Genomic DNA, 25,650 nt, shown 5'->3' on the forward strand with positions numbered 1-25,650 from the left:
CGCACACCATATATATATATATATATATAATATATTTATTTTGCTACATATATATAATGTATATATATATTTTTTGTTACATATATATATAGCTGCGAGCAGCGATGGAGGGCCCAAGCCGGTAACTAAAGGCACCAAGGTGGCGGTGCCACCAGCTTGGGCCCGCAATCGCTGCTCGCAGCTATATATATATATATATATATATATATATATATATATATATATATATATATATATATATATATATATATATATATATATATATATATATATATATATATATATATTTATTGTTGTGTTCTGATTCTGTTATTTCACATTGTAAACTGAATGTTCAAATAAAGCATTAAAAAGAAAAAAAATATCCGCTAGCTACCTGTCCCCTGAACACACTGTAAAAAAAACGCTCGCTCTGCAGACACCACAGGCTCAGCAACAAAAACAAACTGGGCTAACCCACACCACGAAACATAACAAATTGTTCCAGCCAATAACCGACAAGAAGGATTTGGGGTGGGGTTTGGGGAGTTAGTGCGCGGATGAGGAGGAGGGAGGGTCTAGCTAGCCTCCGTTTTGTTTGACAATACTTTAAACGTCAACAAGAAGTGATGTCACCCAACATCACTTAGAGCACCTTTAATAAACTTTATTTAACATAACAGCTATTAATGCACAAATGAAATATGCACACATGAGATATGTTACATAAATGCTTGTTATATAGTTTAAACTTGGCGCTAAAAATAGAGACTGGATCACGGTCATGTAATCCGTCAAGTCATGTCCCAATAAAGATGTAACTATAACAACCATGAATGAATGCATGTTGGAAATAAAAGTGCTGAATTTAATTCTCTCTCTGTTGTCTATGCTCATCATTAATCTTGTGAAGTCGCGTTCGTACTGCCACTCACTCACTTCATGATTGATGCTTCAGCTTGGCCACCGTATGCAGATTTTAACATAATCCTCTCATTTAAAACTCCTTAAGTGTTATATAATAGATGTTAATATAGTTTTTCACTAATAAACTAAAAAATTACAGCTCTGTGGAAATTAATTATCCCCGCAAGAGAAGTTCTGTGTAAATGCATAGACAAAAACAGCTCTCTGTCATAATTTAGACCGACAAAAACATTAGTAATTCTGATAACATGCCAGATGAGATGGATTCGGTAATTGTGATGTATTCACTGTTTTTTTATTTAGTGTTTGCGTTTTCCAGCGAATAGTCCAGCGTGTTCCATTCTCTTCACTCTTTAGCCTATCAAACAACACATAAACCTTTTAAAACAAATGTTTATATTTATGCTTATATTTATAGGGAGTTGATAGACTCCCCTGTCATTTGAAAACATTAGACTTTGTAAATTTAATATACTCTTGTTATAAAAAAAATGCAACTAAAGTAGTTATGTTTTTTTTTTTTTTTCAGGTAGCTTAGAATGTTTGTTTGTTTATTTATTTATTTTTTTATTTAATTTGTTAGAATTATTTTTACATGCTATATTCATTACCTCTCTGTTTACCTTAACAAAGATTTTATTTAAAAAAGACAATATAGTGACAGTGCACTATACAGTACATGTGCGACTGTTTTATGAGTGAGTCAGTAGCAAATACTTTTGTATTGAGAAAAGGACTGAAACAAGGTTGTAAACATGGACATTATTTTTTAAGAAAAATAACACCTTATAAGAAGCAACCGACAAATGCACTGACTAGCGCTGTCCTCAGCGGACATTCAAACTGATTTTTATTATGAATATAAGATTGACCTGTTTTGCTGATTGTTTTCTTTTGGGTCAGTGATAATGTAAGTGATAATGTCTGTTTTTCTTTAGGTCTATAATGTTGAGCAGTAAGATGATTCAGTTGTTGGTGGTTGTGTTGGCTTCACCTGCTGCCTGTATGGAAGGTAAGACTGACACACTGAAAATCATTTCAAAGATGGTGATTCGGTGATACAGTTGCCATGTATATTTTCAAATATAATGAGTTCTAGGCTACGTTCACACTGTTAGTTTTTGGAATTGACACCCACATTTACTTACAGGTGTAAGTCTCGAAATTTCCTGTTTAAACAGCAACTTACAGTAGCGTCTCGAATACTGTCTGTATGAACGTGGAATGGGAGTCAAGCCTGTATTCTCTTACCAGTAACCATAGTGACAGTGACCAAAATAAAATCAAAGAAGTTGACGTCCATAAAAATGAAAAAGTCTTATCAATTTTGAAATGACAAGAGTCCAGTCGTGCCAGATCTTTCGAGTTAATCTGCCAAGTCCGAAACCACACACGAAAACGTACTTGGTTACTTGCGTAACCTCGGTTCCCTTAGAGATAAGGGAACGAGTACTGCGTTGCAAACGCTGTGGGAAAACTCCTTTTCTCGAGAATATTGAAGCCTTTATTTTAAAACGCATTGCAGCTGCACAGTGAGAGATCCTAGCTCGCGTGAGCGAGCTGATTGGCTGTGCTGCGGCAACTGCACGAACCTATGGCGAGTGAGCAGAAGCGCGCAATCCAATGGGAGCGCTTGGCACCCTGCCAGACTCGAGCGCGCCAAAATGGACGCGGCAGGAGAGTATAAATTGAGAGAAAACTCGCCATATGACAGGTCTATATCGACTGAAGCAAAACACCTGATATGAGCGAAATAGCACGGCAAGGCAATGCAGTACTCGTTCCCGTATCTCTAAGGGAACCGAGGTTACGTAAGTAACCAAGTACGTTCTCTCGTACTGCGTTGCAAAGTATATAGTGGAGCACAAGGGCCACTAAGTTATGTGTATAGGGCTGGGTCGACAGAGCCAGGGACCTAGAATATTATTCCCACGTAGAAAATGTGAAGTCACAACAGAGTGTGTCTGAGTCATACACTGGCCTGGGTCCGTAGAGCCTCGGCCTAGATAGAGAGAACTCGTGCCTGCAGAGCAGGGACCTCCAGGTTATAAAATCTTGCAAATGTGGACGGAGCGGACCAGCCGGCCACCGCACAAATGTCTTAGATGCCCAAGAGGAAGCCATGCCTCTTGTGGAGTGAGCTCTTACACCTATGGGGCACGGGAGGCCCAGTGAGGTGTAAGCCAGAGAGATAGCATCTACTATCCATCTAGATAATGTGAGTTTCGTGACCGGCAGCTCCTTGGTGCGGCCTCCGAAACAGACAAAGAGCTGTTCAGACTGCCTGAAAGAGGCCGAACGCTCCAAATATATTCTCAGAGCTCTGACGGGGCAGAGCGTGAGAGCATCACTATCTTTTCCCGAAACTGGGAGAGCTGATAGAGAGATAACCTGGGCTCTGAACAGCGTTGAGAGCACCTTCGGTACATATCCATGTCTTGGTTTAAGGAAGACTTTGGAGTCATTAGGCCCGAACGCAAGACAGGAAGCGCTCGTGGAGAGCGCTTGTAAGTCCCCAACTCTTTTTACTGATGCCAGTGCTAACAGCAGAGCGGTTTTAAGAGAGAGGGGTCTTAGATCAGCCGACTGAAGTGGCTCGAAGGGAGGTCCCTTAAGAGCTCATAGAACCAGAGAAAGGTCCCAGGCCGGCACTGAAGGTGGCCGAGGCGGGTTGAGCCTTCTGGCTCCTTTAAGGAAGCGAACGATGAGGTCACTTTTACCTAAAGAAGAGCCGGCCACTTGCACATGAAAGGCTGCGATAGCTGCTTTAGCTTTAGCTGCTTTTTTCTCTTGGAGAAAAGAGAGTACCGTTGGTACTTCGCAAATATGTGGGTCGAGGTTCCGAGCTAAACACCAACTGAAGAACACTGACCATTTAAGGTGGTAGAGGCGCCTAGTAGACGGAGCTCTAGCCTCCATGATGGTATTCAGGACACCTTCTGGGAGGTCCTGGGGTACCCGTTGAGGGGCCATGCATGGAGGGCCCACAAGTCGGGATGGGGGTGCCAGATAGTCCTGTTTGCCTGCGTGAGGAGGTCGCTCCTCTGCGGAATTGGCCACGGAGCTATTGCAGACAGCTGCATCAGCTCTGGGAACCAAATCTGGGTTCGCCAGAGGGGGGCTACAAGCGAAGAGGAGGCGAAGAGGTCTACTTCTGCCTTCCCGAAGACCTCCCATAACAGGAGAACCGTCTGGGGGTGGAGCGACCATTCATCTGGGGCATGTCTGCTCCTATGTTCATCGTGCCCGGCACATGAGCTACCCTTAGTGAGCGCAGGTTGGCTTGAGCCCATAGCAGTAGCTGTGTGGCTATGGCAAACAGGTTGCGAGACCTGAGGTCGCCCTGGCGATTTATGTAGGAGACCACTGACATGTTGTCCGTGCGGACCAAGACGTGGTGTCCCGCCAGATATGGGAGGAAGGTTTTTAGGGCTAGAAAAATCGCTCTCATCTTGAGGCAGTTGATGTGTAGGCGTTTCTCCGAGCTCGACCAGAGGCCGGAGGCAGGCCTGCCCTCGTACAGGGCTCCCCAACCGGAGTTGTAAGCGTCTGTTGAAATGACCCTCCTCTCTGAAACCAGACCCATGCTCACACCCTGCTGGTACCAGCTGGTGTTTTTCCAGGGGTCCAGGGCTTTGATACAGCGCTGGTCCACCCTGATGTTCACGAGGCCCGAGCAACATGCATGGGCTGGTACTTGAGGTGTTAGCCACAACTGAAGAGTACTGATGATGCCAAAGCCATAAGGTCCAAGATCCTCTGAAGCATTCAGAGGGGTACACTGGAGCCCTCTTTGAACGACGCGGCGAGCCGCTGAATTGATAGAGCTCGGTCCGGTGTGGGCCATGCTCTCATATGTGCGGAGTCAAGAACTGTTCCCAGGAACGTGATTCGTTGGCTGGGAGACAGCATACTCTTGTAAAAGTTTTTACTCTGAGCCCAAGGCGGTCTAGATGGCCGAGGAGCCAGGCTTTGTGAGTATGGGATTCCACCTCTGACTGAGTCAGTATGAGCCAGTCGTCGAGGTAGTTCAGAATGCGCATTCCCCGGGACTCATGCTCACGCCCTGCTGGTACCAGTTGGCGTCCTTCCAGGGGGCCAGGGCTTTGATACAGCGCTGGTTTACCCTGATCTGTAGGTGGCCCAAACGCCACGCATGAGCCGGAACCTGTGGCTTCAGCCACAGCTGAAGGGGGGCGCATACGCAGTAGGCCTAGTTGGAGTACTGACGATGCAGAGGCCATAAGGCCCAGAGCCCTTTAAAATGTTCTGAGGGGCGCGAGAGAGCCCACTTTGAACAAGGCAGCGAGACGCTGGATTGAGAGAGCCCAGTTTTAGGGACCCGGCCGTCCGGCCGGCTTGTGAGACTGTTGAAACAGTGTTTGAGTGTAGGGGTGCATACACAGTAGGCACACGTGCTACGTTATTAAACTTCCCGTGTGAGCTGGGGAAAAAATTTAGACTGTGGAAACAGTGCCTGTGTGTAGGGGTGCGCACTTTTTAGTGGGCATGTAACCTACAGAATAGAGCTCCCTTTTGTGCTCTATTTGCATCACCGTAAAACCGGCGTCTGTTTGCAGGCGTGCATGTTATGAATAACAGGCCCATTGACTGCAACATCAACATTTCCAGCCACCTGAGAAGAGGGGACTGGGGAATGTAGCATATATTGCTGGGATTACATGGAGGGCGGGGTCAATTTGAGCCTGACCAACCCCGTTTTCGGACGTTGCCAAAGAGAGTGAGTCATGCGGGGCGGGGCCGGCGCGAGCTCGTTCGATTCAGCGCAGCCGAGATCCAAACTCGGGTCTCCAGCGCGAGAATCTCAAATTCCACCACTGAGCCACAGAAGGGGTGTAAATGAGTTTGTTTCTGTAAAATGTAAGTCACGCGGGGCGGGGCGGGGCGGATAAGGGGCGGCCAAGTGAACGGGAGGGCGCGAGGGGCGGATTCGATTTCTGTACGCAAGAAAGCTGACCGCGAGCTCAGAGAGCAGCATAATTTTCACCTGCCGCCAGAGCCGGGATTCGAACACGGGTCTCTGGCGCGAAAAAGCTTTAGAGTTCACCACTGAGCCACAGGGGGAAATTACATAAGCTTACAGTTAGAGTAAGCATAGAAGAGAGCGTCATGTTTTGCGTCAGTGTTGTTTGCAGGTGTGCATGCTTTATAACAGGCTCATTTGCTGCAATATTGGCATTTCCAGCCGCCCGAGCTAAGGGGGGGGGACTGGGAAATGTGCGAGAAATGGAGGTTGGTCCGGCCTCGGCGGGACTAAAACACTCTATTTCCGCCTTTCGCCGATGAGTGACGCATATTTGAAAACTAACTCAGTGTCCGTTCTAGGTCATGCAGAAAGACCCAGCTCGTCGACAGTGTTTGAGTGTAGGGGTGCCGCGGAGAAGCTCGGTGTCAATGTTCGCTCAGGTGTCGATTCGTTCAGATCCTGGTGTGGGCGAGGCACGCGGGGAGGGACCCAGTGTGCACACGCTCAGATCACCGCGCTCGTGGATCCTCTGCTTGCGCTGCTTCTTCCTTCGGGGCTCGAGGGGCGCCAAAGACGGAAGGTGGGCGGGCTCGCTCTCTGACGTAGCGAGAGCGAGTCTGGATAGGAGCACTGCAACAGGATACTGTCGCAGGAAAGGCAGCCGCCTTTGGTGAGCGCTGTCTCGGCGTGTCTCAGGGCCGAGACAGACAGCACACTGGGTGTGCCTGTAAGACACGGGGGAGCGCATTTGCAACAACGCGCTCTGCTCTTTTAGAAATGGAAGCGTTTATAAAGGATATTTGCCGGATGCCACAGATAAACATTCAGCTGGGCGAGGTCTGCCAAGGCGCTGAAGCTGTTCCGCTGAAGGGCTGTTCGACGACGAGAGAGGCTTCTGAATCCGGAGAAGTCAGTGACGAGGTGAGTCTCAGAGCTGAAGGAGAATAGATCTGTCATATGGCGAGTTTTCCCTCAATGTATACCCTCCTGCCACGTCCATTTTGGCGCGCTCGAGTCTGGCAGGGCGCCAAGCGCTCCCACTGGATCGCGCGCTTCTGCTCACTCGCCATAGGTTCGTGCAATTGCCGTAGCACAGCCAATTAGCTCGCTCGTGCGAGCTAGGATGCTCTTGCTGTGCAGCTGCAGTGCGTTTTAAAATAAAGGCTTCAATATTCTCGAGAAAAGGAGTTTTCCCACAGCGTTTGCAACGCAGTACGAGAGAACGTTCTCGTAAGGGAACACGAAACACACCATAGACACGCGTTTTTGCAGCGCAGTGCAGAGCAGAGCGGCTCTCTAGCACTGTATGACGTGATGCGTGATAGACAACAAATTTTCCAGAATCCTGTTCACACAGTGCAGGTTTTCTGAAAATGCAGTTGTGAGTCCTGTGTGAGAACTGTGTGTGAACGTAAAACTCAGTAATTCAGTATCAACTCATATAGTCAGCCTACTGGTGCACAGCTTAAGCAATCATGATTTTTTTTTTTTTTTTAACATGTACTGTATGTGTGCATTAAAAGTACAATTTCGGTAACGAGAACGATGCTGAGCCAAGTGAAGAAAAAGATGTGTTCTGGCGACTGGCGTGTTTATTGAACCAATCAGATAAGAGTAAAACGAGAGTCAGCGAGAAGCTCATTTGATTGGCTACATGATGAAGATGGACCCGCCCTCCTCTTCTATGGCGGAAAATCAATGACAAAATTAATGGAGCTCACAACTGATGCTGGCGCGCGTAGTAAATGACATTTGCAAGAGGATAACAGATCTACACGTGAGGAAATGGGACCTTGCGAGCTCATTCAAACCCTGCGCACGCGCATGATCATTCCCCACGCTCTCACGCTTGATCTCCTCTCGCCTGCTGCTTTTGCTCGCTCGAACACTTTTATTTTTGGCAGTCGAGGGGCAGGACTTACTGTTTTAATAACCTCAAATGTCATTGGTTACTTCCCCTTTTCCAGAAGTCGATTGTGATTGGACGCCTTTCCAATGACCCGTAATTCACTTGACTTCTGACATGATATTTGTTTTATTTATTTATATTAATGTGTAATGTGATTTAATGCATTGGTAATATAGAATAGATTCTTACCAGATACTTTATTAACAGAAAGTCGTCCTAGTGATTGCATTGTGTTGTTTAGAGATATTTACTGACTGTAATGACGCATTTCCATGGTTATTAGCATTGTAAATCTACCAAAATTCTTATACATTTTTACATTTTATATTTATAACACTATGATTTGTGTTATTGGCATTAAAATATCTAAAATGAAATGGGAATGCAAAGTCATATTTGCTGTAGTTCACCACTACATTACCACTATACTCCCATTCACCACTATTAACGTTTACCCAACTAAAATTATATTGGATCCGAGAACCTCAGAAATGTAAAAAGTGTCCATTAAATAGTTGTAAATATAACAAGGGCTTTGGATGAAAGATAAATTACTTGTTTATATCAATAAGCAAGAGTTTTTGTGTAAGCTTTTTGTTATCATCCTGTGTATTACTATTATGTCAATTTTGAGTGGTTCATTATATTTTCTATTAAATGTAAAAGGGGTTCTGGCAGCATAAAAGCATTTTTTGTTTGTTTTGTTGATATTTTATGTTCAGATGGGGTGTAATCATTCATGCTGTGTACTGTACTTGCCTCATACTTTCTCTTATTAGGTTATTCGCTTACAAAAAGTTAGATGATTAAGATCACTATAAATTGTTGTAATATTTACTTTGCTGGTTTTAAGCTGGGTTTAATAATTTGCTGGGTTTCATTTTGTTCCTCTGTATTCTGTAGCAAATTCTGAAAAGGACTTTGTAAGCTTTGTATAATTAATGCTGTGTACTGTATCCTAACTTGAGAAGCCAGAACCCCTTTTACATTTAATAGAAAAAATAATTAACCATTTATATTACGTAAAAATGTTTAAGAATTTTGGGTAGATTTACAATGCTAATAACCATGGAAATGCGTAATTTCAGTCTGTAAATATCTCTTAACAACACAATGCAATCACTAGTAAGACTGTTAATAAAGTATCTGGTAAAAATCTATAATTCACATTAACATTAATATAAATAAATAAATAAAACAAATTAAGTGATGTCTCATGTCTCAAGTCAAGGACAGGCGTACAATGACATTGTAACCAATGACATTTGAGGTTATTAAAACAGCAAGTCCCGCCCTTCGACTGCCAAAAATAAAAGTGTTCGAGCGAGCAAAAGCAGCAGGCGAGAGGAGATCAAGCGTGAGAGCGTGGGGAATGATCATGCGCGTGCGCGAGTGCTTATTGCGTGCAGAGGAGATGTCATGTATGGCGCTCGAAATGTTTCATTCGGCGACGAGACTGACAAGCACGACAGATAACACACGTGTATACGTGCGTGTACGTCTCCATTTGTTTTATATGGAGACGTACACGCAAATATCACGTCACGTAGACACGTCAATAACGTGTAGCTGTTGATCTTTACAGACGTGACGGCGGCGTCACGTTAAGGCCTCATTATACTTCTGCGTCGGACCTACGCCGGAGCCTATACGCCGTAGGCAACGTGTTGGTTTTAATTTATACTTCTGTGTCGTTGTCCGCGTTGACGCGCACCTAGGGAGCATGTGAAACCCCGAGGGAGGGGTTCTGGCAGACCAATCACAGCGCTTGTGTCCGCGTAGAATTGACGCGTTGTTACATTTTTGGAGAGGTGCACGTCAGGGTACGCCGTAGGGTACGCGCGCTACACACAGCCTACGACGTAGCTACGGCGGCAGTTCGACGCAGAAGTATAAATAGGCCTTTAGAAGTTAACGTGTGGATTACGTCTGCACGTCTTAACGTCTGCATGTCTGCCCCTCTGCACGCCTAATTTTCCTTATTTTCTCATACATTTACTGTTATAGACATTATAGATAATCTTATTTTGGCAGTTTACTAAGGACTACATTGGATTTATTTATTTCTATAATGCTGAATGTCTGTTAAGTAGGCCTACATACATTTGGTATCCCAATGATAGATAAAAGTCTATTGTCATGACTCATGTATACGATCTTATGAGAGACAGATAAAATGGGCTAGTAAAATTCAGAAAAAGTGGGTCATATCATTATTTGTTTGTTTAAGATTTGTTAAAGCCCTGCAGTCTGCATGCCTCAAGTTCATTCATAGATGCTGCATTTAGTATTAATTAACCATTCAGAAACCACTTTAAAACTTATTGGATTTTAAACTAAAATGAATTATCATACTTCTGATTGCCGGTTACTGCTATACTTGTTCTGAACAGGTCATTAATCATTCCATTTAAAATCGTTTAACATAAATATACTATTTAATAGAGCTACACTAAAGTTTTTATAAAGCCTAGCACTCTATTAAATGTAACCTAGTCATACTGCACATTTTTTTGCTACTATGTTAAGAGCATACAAATATATCACCCAACTCAGGCAAAACAATTGACAGCCCTGATAAATAAAGTAAAAGGCTTAAACGGATGCATCTTGTTTTCACCTGCAGGAAAAACAAACACTTAAAACAAAAATGACAGTAAATGACCACTAAAGTCAGTAGGTGGCAGCAGAGGGACACGTATCTGCTCATTAGCCTTGTCCACTCCTCGATATACTTGTAGGAAGTTTCAGTAAGTCTTGGGTCATTTATTCCTGTACATTAAGGGCTCAATGCATTAATTTCTGAAAGGAGCAATGTTCGATATAGTGTACATTTGCTTTTGTAAAATATGTTCAGTGCTTTAAATGTCTTACATATTTGTATTGTATGGGGGTTCTGTATCTTTGGAAAAGTTATATTCCACTAACACAAGATAAAACGAAGAGTTTGTAATGTCATTTGTAGCATTTTTTTAATAACAGAATAATATACTTAAATGATCAGAGTATGACTGCTTTATTCTATGGTATTGCCTGCATGCTGGTCCTATTCCTGTCTACCGTATACATGAGATACCCATACCTTTACTCTGCTCTTAAGCACACACAATAATCATAAATGCTACACTAAATCTTTAAATCCTGGGAAATAAAGTTTGTTACATAAATAAGAATTACAGTAAAAAGCATTCACTTAACAATTTCGCAGTTAATGAAGTACATGTTATACAATATAACAGTGTTCAGTATTTTCAGATTTAAACTATGGCTACGATTTATATTTATATTCTTTATATCACAATGACATACATACACACATATATATATATATATATATATATATATATATATATATATATATATATATATATATATATACACACACAGTGCTATGCATAAGTGAATACACCCATGCTAAAGTTGACTAAAAAGAGGAATAAAAAATCATATTTTGGAAATTGAACTTAATGCCTTAATTTAAAAAATTAGGAAAAATCCAACCTTTAAGGACACCAATTTTCTTTGTGAATGAATAATGTATCGTAAATAAATAAATGTTCTTCCTTAAAATACATGGTGCATAAGTGTGTACACCCCTATGTTAAATTCCCATAGAGGCAGGCAGATTTTTATTTTTAAGTATTTTAAAAAAAATTTTTTTAGGATACTATGCATCCTGATAAAGTTCCCTTGGCCTTTGGAATTAAAATAGCCCCACATCATCACATAGCATTCACCATACCTAGAGATTGGCATGGTTATTTCAGTTAGCCTAATAGCTAGTTTGATTTGCAGAGAGATGATCTTATGGAAAGTACCCCATGCCAATCTCTAGGTATGGTGAAGGCTATGTGATGATGTGGGGCTTGATGCTTATTGGGGCCCTTGATGCTTATGGGGGGTCCCGGACCCCCCCAGCCCCCCCTCAATTCGAACACTGATTACAGCACTGAAAATAATGTCTGATTACACACCTGTTCTGTCTACAAACGTTTGAATGATTGAAGACACTGTTGTTCTCCCAACATTCAGCTTTACCTTTTGAACCTCAGTCATTGTAAGGTCATGATTGATAACATTGTCTGCAATAGTGTCCTTATTTCATTAGAAACGTCCACAATCTAGACCTCTTCCACTGTTTTGCCTCTGTACCCTTCTTCCACCACACATCATTACTTCCAGACTGTTGACCCTGTTTGTTTCTGTGTTGTTCTTCCATTATCTAAATGTGTGACACTGAGTTGTGCTCCGTCAATATATGCTTGTCAAATGAAGCTTCATGAGATGCACTTCTGAGCTATATCAGAGACCTGGTTGATTTAATGCTTTACATTCCCCTTCATTAGTGAAATGCAAAATTTATAGCCAAGACACTGTCATTAAAACGTTAAAATGCAGCATGTCATGGGAACCAACAACAGCACATACATTTAGGCTATACCCATATTTCTATTTATAACGCAGCGACCTTAAATTCACATAATGTTTCACTTCTGAGTAACATATATATATATATATATATATATATATATATATATATATATATATATATATATATATATATATATATATATATATATATATATATATATACTATATAATATATAAATATATATATATTATATATATATATATATATAATATATGGGTTGGGGAGTAACGGAATACATGTAACGGCGTTATGTAATCAGGATACAAAAATCCAGTAACTGTAATCCGTTACAGTTACGTCAAAAAACGTAGTAATCAGATTATAGTTACATTTTGAAAAAAGGGGGAATACTTTCAGGATTACAATGGTTTCATTTAAAACGAAATAAATAAGTATTTTGGCATAATAACACTATATTAAGACGAGCGCGCTACTTACAGTAGTTCCTGGTTCTGTTGCCAGTAATGACTCACACTGGTGCATGTGCAAATAACAGCTGTCTACAATCTCCTCAGACGCAGATTGAATCACTGCTGCTAGTAGAAATGATGCTGCCTGCGGGTAAAATCGCTTTTAATTCATGGAAATTCCGCTGCTATTTTGTAGAAATTAGGAGAGTAGCTTTTTTAGTACCCAAAATGTCCTTTCTTAATCTTTTCTGGCATAACGGGATGTTCGCTGTCTAGGTAATGTAGGGGAACTCCCACTGCCAACGCCTCAAGTTCAGTCAGGCAAATTAAGAAAGATCACGGCTTTAGTCAACATGTAGGCCTATTTTAAAATAAACTAATATGTAGATTGTGTAAAAAATGTGTGCTTTTTTTTTTTTTTTTTTTTTACAATTTGTTAAAAATAAAACAAAATAATCTGTAATACCATACATTAGCCACTAGATGTCTGTATAGCCCTTTACATAAATATATTAAATTCAGGCCTGTGTTAATGTGTTAAGGCCAAATTCTTAAGTTTTTTTTTTATTTTTTTATTTTTTTTTAATAATATTTCTTCTTGCTTGACTTTATTTATATACGTGACCTTGAAGTAATCCAAAAGTAATCAGTTACATTACTTTCATATTATAGTACTTGGATTACGTTACTGAATACTTTTTTTATGAAGTAATTTGTAACTGTAACGGAATACATTTTTAAAGTAACCCTCCCAAGCCAATATATATATATATATATATATATATATATATAATGAAAATGAATTGCCAACATATACCAAGAATATCAAAAAATACCAAGTAAAACACAAATTTGTAAATATTTGTTTGAATGTTTCTGTAATGAGCAGTTTTTAGAAAACTAGAATGCCTGTAAATAAACGATATATTAATGACTGGCATTTCACACAATAGTCAATGAAAATACAGTTCCAAACAGCGCCATAGCAGAACAACTGCAACTGTCTGAAAGGAGTAGTTGTGTGGGTGTTAAATATATATTTGTGTTTTTGAAAGAATAGGTTGAACATCAACCAGTAATCTCAATAGAACAGGGCCTTGGCGCCATCTACTGGCAATTTTATATTGATATTTAGTAGTTTAATATTCATTTAGCCTCCGTTCATTTCGGCATTTACAACTCGGTTTAAATGAGCTTGCTAGAAGTTCATAGAACGATTTTTTATAACATAGAATTTAAGAATATAATTAAGTAATGCATCCACTCTACTATAGAGCTTTTTTATTATTATTGTAGCCTATAGCCTATTTCCTATTCCCATGCATGTTCGTGCATAATTGATATTGCAAAATACATTCAAAGCTTTTTACTGTTGAAATTAGTTTTTTTTTTTTTATGTATTCAAACCTAAATCGTATTTTCTTAATATTCTTCGAGGATGTTAAAAGCTAGGCCTATGTTATATTAATGTGATTTTCTCTGCTGAACAATAGCTTAAATTATAATCCTTTTGTGGAAAGCAAGCTTGTTTAGTTTAGTTGGCCAATTCTGTGCCTGTAAATTTTGACTGTGTAGTAATTATGCAGTAATTATGCATTTATTAGTAATGTATTTATTATTTCCTATTTATTTATTTAAAACTATTTTAATCTATTTTAACAGATGCCACTGGCAAGTGCAATAAAAATTCTGACCCTGCAGCAAGAGTAGAGTACCTTGCTAGAAGAGTGAAATATTATTACAGTTTAAAATAGCTGTTTTCCATGTGAATATATAGTAAAGTGTAATTTATTCCTGTGATCAAAGCTGAATTTTCAGCATCATTACTCCAGTCTTCAGTGTCACATGATCCTTCGGAAATCTTTCTAATATGATGATTTGATGCTCAAAAAACATTTCTCATTATCAATGCTCATATTTTAGTGGAAATTGTGATACATTTTATATGTCAGGATTATTTGATGAATAGAAAGTTCAGAAGAACAGCATTTATTTGAAATAGATAATAATCTTTTTTTAACATTATAGCCTAAATATCTTTAATGTCACTTTTTTATCAATAAATTGTATAGCCTATTAAGTGTGTACTTGATTAATAAAAGTATTAATTACTCTAAAAAAAATATTGACCCCAAATGTTACCTGTATACATTATTTGTATATCTATAACATTATTATTTGAACTTAGAAATTCTAAGTCAAGTTAAATGAAATGGTGCACTTATGTTTGCGATGTGATTTTTATAAAAAAAAAATATATATATTTAAAAAATTGTGTTCAGTGAAAATCTGTGTAATTTGTATAAAATCTGGTTAAATCTATTTACAGTATAAATAAGTATGTTAACTAAATTTAAGAAGGCAACTCTGAATTTACAGAACAAATAAACTTTTTAAAAAACTGTTAAGCATGTTAAAGAAATTAATTATTTTTAATATAAATCACGTTTGCACCACATGAAATTTAATCATGTTTACGGCCAATTCATCTAGATGAGGAAAACTAAAATCACTTAAATAAAAAAAAAATTCTATGAACTTTTTTGTACACAACATCCTTAATGATTGTACAATTGCAACAGGTGTTCTTTTTTTTGTATTTCAAAATTGGTCTGTAGAAAATCCTTATCAGTCATTGACCCTTTAAATACAGACACTTGATATTTAATCATATTAGATGATTAGTTAATTGAATTTAATATATTTTATTTTCATATAAAACATTTGCAAAATATGTTATGCATGGCATGTTTGGCCTGATTTTTATTTTGCATTTACACTGTTCTAACCACTAGGGGTCAACGTGGAGACGGGTGATGGATTGCTTCGAAGTCTCAACAATATAGCACATTTGCTTCAACGAAGTCTCGATCTGCCGATCACTAGTGTAGAGACCCCATGGTGGTTTATAATATTAACGATTAACCATTACCCTACTGACGTTTAGCCTATAGAATTTTTTTGCCAAATTCAAACTAAATTTAAGTTGACAATATGTGCATAATTTCTTTCGATTCCTTCGTCTAAAACAAGTAAAAGTCAACCACAATAATAAAACATAAGAAAATATACTTACACAACAGTAGATTATTAATATGAAAACGCGAAACGCGATAAAGTTATTTCGCGAGATAATCTATTCTATCGCGGGATGTGGCAATATCGCGAGATTCGTTACTACTATTGGCAGCATAAGGCTTGTTTGAGATGCGCCTCGCCTCGCCTGAAATGTAGGCGAGAGTAGGCGGCTGCAGTGAGGGGAGGAGTGAAAAAAGCGCAGGCAAGCCGGACAGTTCTCTCTTCTCGCAGTGGATCTGACAGCTGTGAGATCAAAGATGTATATCGCGGGATTCACGCTCGTGCACAGTGTTGCTAATAAACTGGATGGAATTTAAGATCTGTTGCTTTTATATGAAAATAAATATAATGAACAAGACACCCAAAGTAGCCTACTTATTTAATTCCATTCCAAATACATGTTTATCAGTCTTTTTTTCTTTAATACAGACATGTTTTTTATTTTATTTATTTTTTATAAAAAATACATTGCATAATCCATAGAGATCGCACTGTTAGATAGTTTGGGAATATTCACATATACATAAAACATGATATCAGAGTTTTAAAATCAAACATTTTAAAAGAGAACAATACATCACGGTTGTTTAAACCAATGAACAGTAAGCTGTGTCGTCAGCAAGTCGTTTCCCATCATGCTTTTGATCAGCGCAGTCGGTGGAGAGCAACTGCGCTCGACTGCAGAATCCGACAGGTGTGCCTTGCGCTCGCGAGAGATTTTTGACATACGTCAGCATGACATCAGAGCAAGGCGGACCGCACTCGGACACATTTCTAACCGGCATGCATCTCGCGCTGATCACCGGTGATCGATTCTGCGCAGATTTTGCTCATCTCAAACAAGCCTATAGTTTTGGCAATCGACGCCTATCTGTTTAACATGTATATGCATAAATGTCAAAAATAATATAATCGAATGATAATGTACAGAAAACAGGTTGAATGACTAAAATGCAGTGCCTTCACAATCAAATAACAACACTTTGTGAATATAATTTAAATAAAGATGTAAATACAAATAACTGTGTATTTTATAAAAATGTCCTGCTTTTAACAACATGAAAAATACTATAATATTTAGTAAACTATAGTAAAAAATAGCTACTATAGTTTATAGTACTTATAACACGTTGTAAATTAATTCTACAGCATATGTAGGCTAGTGTTAACTATAGTGAACTGATAAACTATATATAAAAAAAAAAACTATACTATACTTTAGTTTTTACTAAAGTAAACTGTAGTGTATTGTATTATAAGAAAACTTTGTAAATCATTGGGTAAAGTAATTTTATATTAGGCTATAGTTGTTATGTTACCACAACAACTATATAAATACCACAAAACATTAATTCAAGTACTTTACTACGGGTTAATAGCACTAAAGTATTTACTATAAATTACTGTAGTAGCCATGTATTTTTTGCAATAGGGGGGTCTTGCTTAAGCCGTATAAAGGACGTCAGAAGACGTCAATTCATCACATTGTGTATTGACGTCCACTGACGTCCTTTATACGTCTAAAGCAAGACCCCCATATTGAAAAAAAAATACTCTTTAAAAAATAACTTTAATTATTGCAGTTGTATTAACCAAGGCATAAGCACAATTGCTTTTTCATATTTCATAAGGATTCCATCGAGGGTCATGATGGACTATAAATGCACGTGTAAAGGACGTCACCTACTGGACGTCCTTTCACAACAGTATATTGACCTACAGGTAAGCCTAGCTAAAAGTCAAAGCAACAATTGTACATGCAACCCCAGAGAAATGTAGACATGTACAAACGTTTCTGGATGCATTTTTTTGCAACTTTTTTGTGTTACATATTTTTACCGATTTTTGCTGTCCTACCGCGACTATTTTTGGCCAGAGACACGACGTTGCCGTCGGACCAATGTTTGCTGGGACAGTTTATTTTTTTACACAAATGTTGATTTTACGCAATCAATCTGTTTTGCTGTTCCTGACTGTTGTTTTCGGTTGCAAATTGTTGTTCACAGGCTTGCAGTGTTTTTCGTATTTGTGCGAAAAAAAAACAAAACAAAACGTGCCAAAAGAGTAAGCGCAGAAAAATAGAAGTCAGAAGAATACAGATCATATTTATTTTGTGCAAGCATGAAACTGCAGTTTCACAATACATGCATTACACTTACGAATAACAGTACAATGCTGCTGCTGCTGCAAAAAATCTTACACTTGAAAGGCGATTTACACCTTTACAAATCTTCTCTTGAACATGCATATTTTATTTACGCTTGCAATCTTATGTACACTTTCACAAATCTTACCCTGGGCATGCGATTCTTTCTTTAAGTCGCAAAAAGTGTTGTCATACTATAACCGGTTTAATAACTTTTTTTTTATTATAACAAAAAATAACATATAAATACATATATGAACATATAAATACAATAAAGCAATACACAAAACATGTATAAAACAAATGTTTCGAACAGATTAAAGATTAAAAGGCTTATAAAGAACAATAGGCATCCCTTTACAATAAGGTCCCGTTAATGTTAGTTAATGCATTAACTAACATTAACAATAAGCAATAGCTACATTTGTTACAAAAGTTTTCATATTTAAAAAATACAACTGACCATTTTTAGTTTCTCACATTCATTAAATAATACAATTACAACTTTTGATTTTAATGATGTATTATTAAATGTTAACATTAAGTATTTTTCATTGTCAGTTTAAGTTAACTAATAAATTAACTAATGTTAACTAATGGAGCCTTATTGTAAAGTGTTACCAAACAATAAATACTCATAACATTTTCAATCAATATGGCATGTTGTAGGCCAGATTCACATATAAAAATGTTTAAGTTTGAAAATAAATAGCCTATTAAGTGTTTACGTTTACGTGGTGTGATGAACACCACTGTAAATACAAAAATCTGAATGGATGTTTGAAACATTTAAATACTCTTCAGAAACCGAAAGTAGTGCAGCAGCTTGGTTTATGGGGTTGTTAGTGTAACGGTTGCATTTTTGCTCAACAAGCACCATCTGCTGGTAGAGAGCGAATGTGCATTTTCATTCAGCACGTCTCCTTCACTTGTTCTGCCACGCGCTGCTCGTGCCTGTTGGGCTTGTTTATGTCAGATTGAGCGCATGTCTCTTTGACTCAGCATACACCAGTGTTGTGCATTTTAAACAGTTGATAGGAAAAGTATTCTTTAATTTTTTTTTTAATAATTTGTGATAAATAATTATTCACGATATTTTGAAGTGCCCACGATAACAATATCATACATGTTCATTATCGTAATATATTATATTACAGCATACTGGCACATGTCTAATATAAAATGATATAAAGAGTCCACATAATTCATACATTTATGCACACCAAAGCACACACAAGAAAAAAAAGAAGAAAAAAAAATATTTTTAGTTTATTTAGTGCTTATTAGAGCTTGTTTATGTTTTAGACATGTCAAGTTGCCATACGGAACAGGATCACATGGACCCCCCAAAAAAAGCCTAAACCAACCACCTTGACCTGACTGCATTATATGCCTACTACAATACACGGATTCATTCAGAATTACTAAAAACAGTAACATACACATAAAAACATTATCCTGAATGTGTGTGGAAACAACATGAATGTACTGAAATGTGTCATCATTTCAATGTGATCAGGTTGTTTGAATGAATTTCACTTACTGGAAAATTGCACTGAAAACACTTCCGGAGTTTAGCGACGTAAAATGATCTGATCTCAAACAGAGAAGCAAATTGGGGTTAGACTATGGAATTGTCCCTAATCAGTAGGCAGGTGGAATTTTGTAGTTCTACTGTAGCAGTGTAAATACTACTTTGTAATCTTGATGAGCCTGCTACTGAAAAGTAATCATACTAATAATATATGGCCTACTGCTGAGTTTGGAGGAGGAGGATAAGGATGATGAGGATACATACACAGAACACTGAGAAATAAGAAAAGAAGAAAAAAAAAAGAAAAAAAAAGCAAGAAATAAACATGTTAAAAGATATAGTAAAATATTTCCTTGGTTATACCATCATATAATAGATTTTGACTTTATTCTGTATGTTAGTTTTAATAATCAACCTCTGGGACATAAAAGTGACCATAGTTGAAGAAAGAGAGATAGCCATGTTTCTTGGCTAAGCATCTCATAATTGTAGATAGAAGGGAAATGTCTTTCTTATGTGTGTGTTTGTGTGTGTTCTGCAGATAAAGGCAGCACTGGTCACGTTGAATGCGTGTGCGAGGGGTTTTCATGCAGTGATGTCCAGCGCTGTTTTGGCCTGCAGTGTTTCTCCTCACTGTCCTTCGAGAATGGGACAGCCTTACAGCAGAAAGGGTGCATTGTGGGTAGTGAAGAAATGGCAGTGCGCTGCAAAAACTCCCAGTCAGTGGACACGCTGGTGTACTGTTGCCAGGAAACATTGTGTAATGCGAATGTTACCGTGGAGATGCCAAATACAGGTGAATCATTAGTTGAAGCAATAATTTATCCTTTTTATTTAAACCTCACACCTTAAATGCACCATAGTGTAATGATGAAAGTAGTCCACTCATGCTGGGTGAAAAATTGTCAAAAACAAAAGAAAAAGTATTTTTGCATTAATACAATGAAACCTATTTCATAGCCTTCTGTTTCATGATCTTTTTTTAAAAATGATTACAAATGACTCCGACCATGTTAAATTTGTTTAGATATTTAAAATATTGCAGCTTGGTATTAAAGTACCTATATCTTGCATTTCTGACCGATGTCCTTTGGGCAGTGTTCGAATTGTGTCAAAGCTCTTGGGGGGTCCCCACAAAAAAAAAAATTTTTTTTTTTTTTTACATTTTAAAGATAAATTCATTAATCTGGTGCACTTTGAGTCCCCCGAATCTGCTGTTAAAACTAAATAATCCACCCGCCAACCTCCCGAACCTATGATATTCTCTGATTTAGATATCTGCATCTGATCATCACATTTCAATTATTCAAATTCTCAGTGTTAAGCATGATAATATGATGAAATATCACACTGTAGGCTGATTTAAAATTAAGATTTATTTAAAATAAAAGTTCTTCTTTTGTCAAAATTACATGTCCAGCCTAAACAGAGGCTTTACTCCCTTCAAACTTAAATTGTCAATGTGTCATTACATCACTGTTGGAAAACACTCTTATCAGAATAATTTTTTTAGCTTTATAAAGGGCATTTCTTTCCCTAATTTGTACTCTCTATACTCTTTCCCTACTCTCAGGGAACTGAGGTTACGTTAGTAGCCTAACCGAGTAGGCCTACGTTATTTCTTATTTTATTTTTTTGATATTGAAAATTGTTTTAATCAGGGCATTTGTCCGGTTGGGCAAGTAGGCTACAATTCTCTTTCACTTGTCCCTTAAAAAACACACGCACGTGTCCCGGACAACCGTTAATGTCGAAATTCTATTCAGATCAGTAAATTACCAAACAATCATAAAAGAAAGAAATATTATCTTACTGTCATCGTGAGAGTGAAAATGAGGATCCACTCTGCCAGACTCTCGTGAAAGTGCTTATCTATAGCACGAAATTTATTTCTCGTACCATTTATTCGCCAAAAATAGTTTTTGCGTGCATATGATACGCACTTTATGGCGTGTAATACGCACGTACTCCACACCCCTAATCCTACCCAAGGGGTTTGCAGTGTGTATCATTTACACGAAAAAAACAAACAAAAAAAACTATTTTTGGCATATAAATGGCACGATCAATAAAATGTATCTGTTTATAAATTTGAGCGTCTTTTCAGACGCAAATCTAATTTGAATTACTTTCTAATAAGAGCGGCAGCGAAATACTTTGATTAAAAAAATATATATTACCTAATAAATTATGTTTCTATTATTTTAGTTTTAATGAAAAACCAGGGGACCCCCCGAGGTAATTTTTTTGGGCCTTATGGGGGGTCCCTTGATGCTTATGGGGGGTCCCGGACCCCCCCAGCCCCCCCTCAATTCGAACACTGCCTTTGGGAACGATTGTAATAATTCTCATTTAAAAGCAAATGTCTTTAAAACATTGCATAATCCAAATTAGTTTCTGTAATATCTAACAATTCATTAATTTTATTTTTGTAAAATAACTCCTCATTTAGCCTATGGGCAGAGACACTGGGACACCCCATCATTCCCGCAACCCAACAAGCGGTTTGGAGAATGGATGGATAAAATTAATCGTTAGCTACTTTTCTGTTGGGCCAGTGTGAGCCATTGCTAAAAATGTGCTGTGCGAGGCCAATAGCCTCGGACCTCAAGCACTGAAGCCAAAATCAATCAGGCCAGTAGCCCTGCAGTGCTACCCTAAAACACTCACTAAACACGCCCTTAACACACCTGCGTAGAACGACGTCACGCAAGATCACCAATTCACCAGCATGGGGAAGCTGAAAACTAGCTAGATTGCAATATGAGCATGACATTTGGACTTTACTTAAAGACTTAAGACTCAAAAGAAAAAGACCAATGAATTATGATTTTTTTTTTTTTACGACAGTAATATATGAATCTTCTTCTTTCCAGATGCGGAGTTAATGGCAGCCCCTACAGAGCACGAGTGTGTGTGTGAGGGCCGGTCGTGTGTAACGGGGGACCGCTGTATGGGTCAGCAGTGTTTCTCCTCTTTGACACGGAGTGATGGAACGCCAGTGTCTCAGAAGGGCTGTTTTAAGGTGTATGAGCAGGGCAGGATGACCTGCAAAACTCCTCCATCACCTGACCAGATTGTAGAGTGCTGTCAGGCTCATCTGTGCAACATGAACCTCACTGTGAGACTTCCTGTACGAGGTAATGCTTACACATACACAAACTAATAAACTGCTTCTTCTCAGGTTTAAATGGACATAGTTTTATATTGATTGGTTGCCATGCAATTGTCTTTATTGCTTGGCTTATTTGAAAATTTTCAGCCATTTGTTTGTACACGTTTTAGCCCCAAAAGACACATACTAATTCTAAAAGTTTAAGTGACCTGCAGTGTGACATGCATTTTTATCATTAATAATTAATAAGCCTCCAGCTTTTATGACCTCATTAATAATTTAGGCAGGTATGTTTGATTAGAGGTGAAGCTGCTTTAAAAAAAAAATGTCACATTGCAGTGACAGGGGGTTTAAATGAGCTTAAAGGGTTAGTTCACCCAAAAATGAAAATTCTGTCAGTAATTACTCACCCTAATGTTGTTCCAACCCCGTAAGACTTTCGTTCATCTTCGGAACACAAATTAAGATATTTTTTATTAAATCTGAGTGCTGGCTCACTCCTCCACAGGCTTATGGACACTATAACTTGCTGGCCCATAAAATGTATTAAAGACATCGTTAATATAGTCCAAGTGACTCCAGTGGCTCAATCTTAAGTTTATAAAGCGACGAGAATACTTTTTGTGCGCAAAAACAAAAAAAATAACGACTTTATTCCACTATTCATTTCATTCTCTCTCTGTGCCTCGAGTTAGTTTACGTAGTGTTTTTGCGTAGTGCGTCTGTGTTGCACGTCACCACGCATCACACACATGACCAGCATCGCCCAATAGTGAGCCTACGTGGTGACGTGCAACACAGACGCGCCACTGGAGTCACTTGGACTATATTAACGATGTCTTTAATACATTTTATGGGCCAGCAAGTTATAGTGTCCATAAGCCTGTGGAGGAGTGATCCAGCTCTCAGATTTAATAAAAAATATCTTAATTTGTGTTCCGAAGATGAACGAAAGTCTTACGGGGTTGGAACAACATGAGGGTGAGTAATTACTGACAGAATTTTCATTTTTGGGTGAACTAACCCTTTAATATCATAATTAACTAATATGAACTGTTGTGAGATTTACTGCTTTGCATGCCAAAATAGTGTCTTTTTAAATGACTCTGTACACTAAGTCTCTGTGTCTCAGTGGTGGAGGCCCCCAACTATAGTGTGACAACGCTGACCATTGTGATTGTGGCTCCAGTCATCGTTCTGATATTCCTATCTGCTGTGGCGATCCTGATCTTCCGTTGTATTCACCTTCACCAGATAGAGCATCTGACTGCTCATGATGCCGAGTATGGCACCATTGATGGTCTGATTGCGTCTAATGTGGGAGAGAGCACCCTTGCGGTGAGGCAAACAAACACATCACAAAGTCTGTTATCAGTTTGAAATCAAGCACATTGAGCTTTTGCTGAGAAATGTGGTTCCATTTGTTGAAACAGCACAACCAACAGATAAAGTAAAGTTCAAGTAAAAAATAAATACATTACTTTTCAAGTTATTTATAATTATTAGGCCATTTATAGAACTACAGTAAATAGCTCATATGCTGTACCATGGTAAATGCCCATTCACACCAAGAACGATAAGTATAAAGATAATGATAACTATGTTAGCGTCCACACCAGCAGACAATATCGTTCTGTTTATTCTAAGTGTGCACTGCAGTTTATGTTGTCTGTCACTTTAAATGCTTGAGCTGTTTAAAGCAGGATTGATTCTGTTTGGCTGTCAACACTGCTACAGTAACCACACAGTTTTTTTTTTTTTTTATCTGTATTTTCTTTTAAACTTATTAATTAATGGAATATCACATAAATTCATGCACAACTTACTTTTCTTTGAAAAGTTTCGACTTTATACTGTCTTTAAGTACTATGTACTATGTAAACATTGAAATTTATAATTTGATGCAATCCACTTATTCTGTACATACATGTTTTTTCATAGTACCTATATTTTTTAAAATACCTGCACGTTATTACAGCTTTAATTAATTTCTGGAATTTTAGTGCCTTGTGAAAGTATTCATAACCCTTCCTTTTTTTACATTTTGTTATGTTGCTGCCTTATGTTAAACTACTTTAAATGGCTGTTTTTTCCACATCAATCTACACTCCATACACGATAATGACAAAGCAATAAACAGATTTGTGACAACTTTGCAAATTTATTACAAATAAAAACTGAAATAATTACATTGCATAAGTATTAGTACCCTTTTCTGGGACACTTAAAATTTAGCGCAGGAACATTTCAATTTCGCTTGTAGATGATACTTTACTTTGAGTGGTGTTAACCTGTGCAAATTCAATTGAATGGATATGATTTGAAAAGGCACACACCTCTCAATAAAAGGTCTAAGAGCTGAAAATGCTTATCAGAGCAAAAACCAAGCCATGAGGTCAAACCAACTGCCTGTAGAGACAGGATTGTGTCAAGACACAGATCTGGGGAAGACTACAAAAACATTCTGCTGCAGTGAAGGTTCACAGAAGCATGTAGCCTCCATAATCCTTAATGGAAGAAGATTGGAACAACCAGGACACTTCCTAGAGCTGGCCTCCTTGCCAAACTGAGCAGTCAATGGAGAAGGGCCTTGGTTAGAATGGTTAGCTCCATGATCATATATGGAGATGGGAGAAACTTACAGAAGGACAAACATCACTGCAACACACCAACGATCTGGGCTTAATGGCAGTGTGGCCAGACTCAAGCCTCTCCTCAGTGAAGACACATGATATCCCACTTGGAAAAAAAGCACCTTAAGGACTCTCTCAGACTGTGAGAAACAAGATTTTCTGGTCTGATGAACCTCAGTTCCAAGCATCATGTATGGAGGAAACCAGGCACTGCTCATCAGAGCATCAGAGTAGAAGAAAAGCTCAATGCAATATATGCAATATAGAGATGGCCTTATTGAAAACGTAGTTTTTTTGCATTGTCATTATGGTGTATAGAGCGTAGATCGATGTGAAAATAAAAAATAAAAGTAGTTTAACATAAGACAGCAACATAACAAAATGTGTACCTGCCCCTAATCTTAACTGTATCCCACTTCAGTAGCCGCAAGTGTTTTGCAATACAACAATAAGTACATTGTACCTAACAATTTGTTCATGTACGTACATGGTTAAAGATG

General features: G+C 38.3%; 1 protein-coding gene across 3 annotated transcripts in view; it reads left to right on the top strand.

Annotated features, from left to right (window-relative positions):
• LOC311298974 (activin receptor type-1-like) overlaps positions 1 to 25,650 on the top strand; it is an 81,633-nt gene that overhangs the window by 29,424 nt on the left and 26,559 nt on the right. For 2 of the 3 annotated variants that reach the window (XM_084422346.1, XM_084422347.1), the window contains exons 2-5: positions 1,845 to 1,918; positions 19,944 to 20,198; positions 22,279 to 22,542; positions 23,650 to 23,855. In XM_084422346.1, coding sequence (XP_084278472.1) covers positions 1,852 to 1,918; positions 19,944 to 20,198; positions 22,279 to 22,542; positions 23,650 to 23,855 — 792 coding nt within the window. In that variant the 5' untranslated portion in view covers positions 1,845 to 1,851. The remainder of the gene's footprint in view (positions 1 to 1,844; positions 1,919 to 19,943; positions 20,199 to 22,278; positions 22,543 to 23,649; positions 23,856 to 25,650) is intronic. The other variant, XM_084422348.1, reaches the window with a different exon arrangement.

The sequence above is a fragment of the Rutilus rutilus genome (genome assembly GCF_951802725.1).
Source record: "Rutilus rutilus genome assembly, chromosome: 10".
NCBI classification, from domain to species: Eukaryota; Metazoa; Chordata; class Actinopteri; order Cypriniformes; family Leuciscidae; genus Rutilus; species Rutilus rutilus.